The sequence below is a fragment of the Perca flavescens genome, chromosome 18 (assembly GCF_004354835.1).
Source record: "Perca flavescens isolate YP-PL-M2 chromosome 18, PFLA_1.0, whole genome shotgun sequence".
NCBI classification, from domain to species: domain Eukaryota; kingdom Metazoa; phylum Chordata; class Actinopteri; order Perciformes; family Percidae; genus Perca; species Perca flavescens.
Window position 1 is genome coordinate 15,192,738 of NC_041348.1, and position 6,060 is coordinate 15,198,797.

Here is a 6,060-nt window from a genome sequence, read left to right on the forward strand (position 1 = left end):
GTGCGATGACGCCTGCTGACGCTCGTTGACACTTGTGACGTCTCTTGGAGGAAAAACCCGTCAAGTTCAGATGTCACTTGCTGGCAGCAGCAGTTGTGCCTTCTGGGATTGTGTGGGCATCTCAGGGCATTGACCTGATGAAGGCTTTTCCTCTCTCTGCCAAAGCCTGGGCACAAAACCTAAATGCCAGAGCTAATAACCTCGGCTAAACTGAGGTTCAATGAGGTGAAGCGTCTAAAAAAAATACGTCCTGCAGATTGTTATTGTAGCTGGTAGTGTGTATTTGATGAGGGGTATAACAAAAACTGAACTGAACAACTATTGTTAGGTGGTCTTTTTTTGTTGCTTTTAATTCTCAAGTTGGTCAACTTGGACACATATCATTATTTTCATGTCCAAACAGGACAGCAGTTAAAAACACGCAGAACAGTGAAACAATCTCTTTAGAGCAACAAAAACCCAAATGAAACACAAGCTAAATCAGCATCTCAGCATAGCCACCATGTCCACCTGCGCTGCTCTTTTTCAGCCAAAACACAAATTCGCACACACCACAAAATAAAAACACAGCTTTGAATCCCCCTGCTACATCAGCCAAACTGTACAAAAATAGAGATCGATAGAAAAATAGATCTGAGGGAATACGCTGTGTCTCTTGTACTTGTAAAGCTAGAAATGTGAACCTGTTATTTTTACAATAATCACAAAAGCCTACTTGTCTTATTGCCCTTCAAATATCCATGTGATGGTCTTTGGTTGGTTTGGTTTGGTGCGTTTCCACGCTAAGGAGAGATAACATTTTGACAGCTCGCAGTTACCTGTGTATACAGCCCAAATTTCTACACATCCCAAACTTTTTCATAGACTCTTTTCCATAAAGAAGATGAGAATATGAAATATACATTGGCCAATATTCACTGAGCTTACATCATCTTTGAAGCTTTTCAGGCTACATGCAGCACATGTTCTGAAGATATTCTCTTTTGCTGGTCCTCTGACTCTACCAGTAGTATGCTTTTACTCCTCTTCATTCAAGACTTGCTCTGCTGCTAAATCCCTGCACACACAATCCATCCTCCACCCCGCTGACAAACATACAGTTTTTGGAGTCGGGCAGATGTTTTCAGACATCTCCTTTCTTTCTCTCTTACAGTGCATACACAGTTTGAAAATTATTTCAAACTATGTACAAATGATGTAAAAAAAAAAATAATACCATTTTGTATATTTGATAAGAAGAAGAAAATATAAAAATAATATCATTATATATAATTGTATTAAAACTTTCCAGTGTAATTTGAGAAAACTGGTTGTCCCTGTTTCAGAATGCATTTCAAACACATTGGCCCTTTTTTGAATGTTTAATACGAATTTGAAACTTAAAGGTTCCCTTAAATTTTACTTATAGTGTCAACAGACGTTCTCTCAGCACACTCTTCACATAGAGCAGGTCTAGACCACGCTCTATAATTTAAAGGGACCCTGCAAATGTTTTAGGAGAAATAAAGCAAACCCATCACACTAACCCTACACACAATGCGTTTTGGTGAGACTAAATGTAAACATAACTTCTTCTTTTCTACATTAAGACTCCACAGGGCAACTTTAAGTAAGCTTGAGTCTAATATCTCAAATTTTAAATGCATTTTGATATGGGACTACATGTGATGAAATTGCATTTTGAAATGCATTATGGGCAAAACGTTTACATATCCAAATACACTTTTCTATGTCGCATTGCAACCCCCAGAGATGGTAACATTATCTCCTGTCTGTGATAAGTTGTTTTTGGTTATTAAGCAGTGCATTGGACCACCTTATTTTTGCAATCCAATAAAAATGCAAAATGCTGCCAAACCACTTTCTTTCTCTGTGCATTTCTCTCAAAATCACCATCTATTTTCCTCTCATAAGCATTTTTTATCCAACCTCCACCTCCCCCCTCCCTCTACAGATGATGAGATTATGTTGCTACTTCCTCTTTGGTAATCAGGGAGTGCGTTTGTCGAGCAGGACTGCAGATAAGAGCAGAGTCTTTAACTAAACATTGTCGTAAAGAAAATCAATTGGACCAAAACCTCCCTCAGTGTAAGAGACCTTACACAGCATAGGTAAACTCTCTGTTCCGCAGTACATTCATTATCACCTTGAAAATAAATTATGACTCAACAGTTTTCTAACATAAAGAGTCACAAAAGTATCTGTTCCCTTTAGGCTTTATCTAGGCACTTAAAGACAATTATTCCTGTACAGAAATAAAGCATGCATTGTTTTGTTGTTTTGTCTAAGAATTCAGATAAAGTTCAGTATCAAACTAGATCTTTGGATTTGTAAACAGTATCCAGTTCCTCATTTTGCATTGCCTGTGAAAATGAGTCCCATACAAACACCGTGCACATGGACATAGTCACAAGGTCTCCATTGTTTGACCACGAATGCATATCAGCACGACATGTGTGTCCTCCGTTACTCTCTGTGGCTGCATGTGAGTTTGTTTTTTAATGTGAAGAGGATGTGGATATTATACATGTTCATCATTTCAAAAGTATCTCGCAAACGGACAAGAACAAAATCCTTGTATCCAGGCTGTTGGTCACTCTGAGGGTCTGCCAAATCAATCTTAGTGCTGATGAGAGAACCCTAAAACTGATGGGTCAGCCTCTCTCATTGGCATCTCTCCCTGTGTGCTCAGCTGCTCCTGCTGTGGCAGCCTACCCCAGGGAAAAGCCTTTCTCTGGCCCACTGCCTTGATCCAGGTTCCATTTCCCTTCCTTCTTTTATTCTCTCCTTTTATCTAATTTTGTCTCATGTTCTTCCTTCTCTCATTTCCCTCAATTCCCTTCTCAAGGAGGAGATACAAAAAAATCATCATTCATCCCCTTTCAAGAAGTTTCCGCCGGATACACAAAAGTGCATGAACGTACACAAAGTTTAGTTACAGGGCAACCAGGTGGCGTACATGGGATGGTGATGAGGAGGAATGTACTGCTGGGGAGGTGAGGGATGACAGGGGTAGATGGGCTGAACCTGCGCTACGTAATAGTTGCTGAAGTTGCCATCTGAGACATAAGGAGCCGGCTGATAGAAGCAGGTGACGTTGGCGGCGTTGGGGATTGCGTTCTGCTCGGCCAGGACCCGCAACGCCAGCGAAGAGATGAGGCTGAGTGTCTGACGCCTCTCATGGCTCATCAGGCACACTGTGCTTTCCTGCACCACCTTGTACAGCGTGGCCAGATAGTCATACTTCCTGTCCTCCAGGTCTACAAAGTGGTTCTGCAGATAGGACTCCAGCTTTCTCCTCTGCTCGCTCACATCAGGAAAGTCTATGAAGAAGCGTGAGCACATGTAGCGCTGCAGCAGTTTCATCTCTGTGTCAGAGGCTGCGCGGAAACCCCGCACCAGCAGGTGGCAGTACTTCATCAGACCCCCGCCTCGAATCTCCTCGGGTCTCCTGGTGCAGATGAGGCGCTTGCGCAGGTGATCGAGGGCAGTGGGGAAGTCGCCGTAGACGCTCTCCCCGAGGATGGTGGGGTGGAAAGTGGCAGCCATGGGGTGCTCCGAGCACTCGTAGAAGAGGAGAAGTGAGTCCAGGCGGATCTGGAAGGAGTCCACGCTGAACTCAAACTGCCGTCGAAGAGAGTCCACAAACTTGAGCTCCACGTTCTTGCCACGGTTGTTCGAGAGGGAGATGAGACTCCAGCGGTCTGAGTCATTGCACACTTTCACCATCTTTTGCACATAGGCCTCCTAAAACAGACACAAGTTAAAGCATTAAGTGTCATCACAGACTAAATCCAATGCATCTCATGTATGTGCAAGTTTAAGGTTAATGACTGAAAACTTAAGTCAAGAAATTGACATTGTTGGAGTTAATAGGTACATATAGGTGGATTTAACTTTCATATCCATACTTATGAATCAAAGAACACCTGCATATAGTTAACCAATAAACCATCATAAAAAACATTTGGCTCTGTGTTATATTAAAGTTATAGTGTGTTTTTATATTATTATATTTTAATGTTATATATTTGAGTCATAAAGGCCTACTGCCTCCTCTGTGTCTGTTCACTAACTCCTCCTCCTCTCTGTCTCTCCTTTCACAGCCATTAGTTCTTGCACAAGTGCATCAAACACTTTTTTTATTCTTCTGAAAAACACATGTATGCATGGTGGTGTTTACAAATGATTGCGCTGTGGGTGTTACATGTTAAAAACCAGTTATGGTTTAAGCAGGCTTCAAAAACCAGACATTACTGCTGTTTGCACCAGATAAAAATCTTGGATTTGGTCTGTTAGTCATAATGTTGTGCTGATCAAATCTGTTGGTGGGCCATTAGTAGCCTAGGTAGTCTTCAGTATCCCAGGTAACTGAAGGCTGACTTAATGTGGATCCGACTCCAATTGGCTTAAACAGAATCCTCTCTGAATTGGAAACCAACCTTTTCACTATCTGAAGGCTTACATCTCTGTGCTGGTTGGATGTATTCAGGGCAGATCTGAATATTGTTTGTGTATGATTTATTTACATTTAATGTAGGTGCATTTGCAAACAGAAAATGCACATAGCTGCAGCAGGGTGTATAGTGTGCATAAGTGTGAACGGAAATAAAACCAAAAAAGTTAAATATCTATCCTGTCAGGTTTAAAACTTTGACACACAAAACATGCTATATACATATGTGAGTCACATGTTATAATAACTCAATATACTACCTTTAAGGTCATTGGCGTGATCTTTTCCTTATTCACTCCCTCGGGCAAGAAGTCTAGAAGAGAGTCCAGCACTATATCTTTAACTATCTGAAACTCCATCTCTCCTTTCAGCTCCGCGCAGAATATTAAGTCCAGGTCTTTCCATCCCAGACCACTGTCCTCGTGCAGGACGTAGCTGGCCGCGGAGCCATTCAGTCGCACCTCCCGGACATGTATCCGCTTCTCCTCCATGCGGCTCCGGACCACCTTGACGATATCCCGTGGCTTCACCTCCAGAGTGGGGAAACTCCACCGGCCATGGATGGGGATGGAGCCGGTTAGGATGGTGTCCAGCCGCTGCACTTGCTCCCAGTTGAGCACGCTGAGGTTGATGCTCTCCCCGTCCGAGCAGCTGTCGGACGCTGCAGACTCAACACTCTCGTCCATGTTGAGAAGAGGTAGACAGAAGGATGTAAACGACAAAACGTTCCCCTGACTCCTGCTGGAGTAGTGGCATCAGGTAGCTGCAACTTTGTGAAGAACTGACCGTTCAGAGCTGGAGCTGATGTCTATCATAACAACAAGATGCTGGACGACAAAGCGTCTTTACGCATATGACAGAATGAACTAGTTGGGCGGTGTTGCGCTTGTCCTACTTCTAACTTAGACAAAGTTTGTAGTCCAGACAGTTTCAATTCATGAACTTTCCAGCCACAAGGCTTAGTCACTGTCCAGCATCTGCTGCCACGATGCGCGCTCCGCTCCAGCGCTATCGCCAAACTCTGGAAATCAACTGTAAAGGTCGAAATGATTGTTCATCACAGAGACAGCCCAAAGGCTCACTGACGCATCCATCGCAGCCGAGAGAACGTCTCCACCACCGCAGAAGTTTTACCTTAGTCCTCTTTTGACTAACTTTTACGCACAGATTATTGCGCTCCCCTACTGCGTAGCAACAACTTTACGCATTCGTTTTAAGATTGCTAGACTTCTTCACTGCACACCTACTTTCATAAACTGGCGTATGGCTGTTTTTCCTTCACATTTTGGCCGTCTGTTGCTCGTTGGTACTGCGTCATGCCACAAAGGTCCCACTCCACAGCTGCTGTAGAAGTTGTGAACAGAGTGCTTCCCGTCTGAGAGGCGTTGGGGCGGGTCAGTTTGATTGACAGCCCACACCTACTAATAGCTGCCGCTGCTTCTCATAGTAGTTCGAGTGGAGACTGAGGCGTGCCTGGAGAATGGGCGTTAGAAGAGAAGAGGAGAAAGGGGGCCAGACGCTGACCCCTCACAAAAAAACGTTTCTCTCTTTAAATCGATTTCTCAGCACTTTTCTCTCCTGTACAAACGCCACCCTGCACCTGT

General features: G+C 43.5%; 1 protein-coding gene across 1 annotated transcript; it reads right to left on the minus strand.

The window, feature by feature from the left end:
• Positions 1–339: 339 nt before the first annotated feature.
• Positions 340–5,830, minus strand: LOC114573170 (terminal nucleotidyltransferase 5A). Its single transcript, XM_028605160.1, has 2 exons — positions 4,717–5,830; positions 340–3,747 (listed from the first exon to the last, which is right to left on the minus strand). The coding sequence occupies exons 1-2, from the start codon at positions 5,140–5,142 to the stop codon at positions 2,932–2,934; spliced, it is 1,242 nt and encodes a 413-aa protein (XP_028460961.1). The 5' UTR covers positions 5,143–5,830; the 3' UTR covers positions 340–2,931.
• Positions 5,831–6,060: the final 230 nt, after the last annotated feature.

Coding starts and splice junctions, on each gene's coding strand:
- LOC114573170 (XM_028605160.1), bottom strand. CDS start 5,142: ATGGACGAGAGTGTTGAGTCTGCAGCGTCCGACAGCTGCTCGGACGGG. Junction 3,748..4,716: donor TCACGCCAATGACCTTAAAG/GTAGTATATTGA, acceptor TGTCTGTTTTAG/GAGGCCTATGTGCAAAAGAT.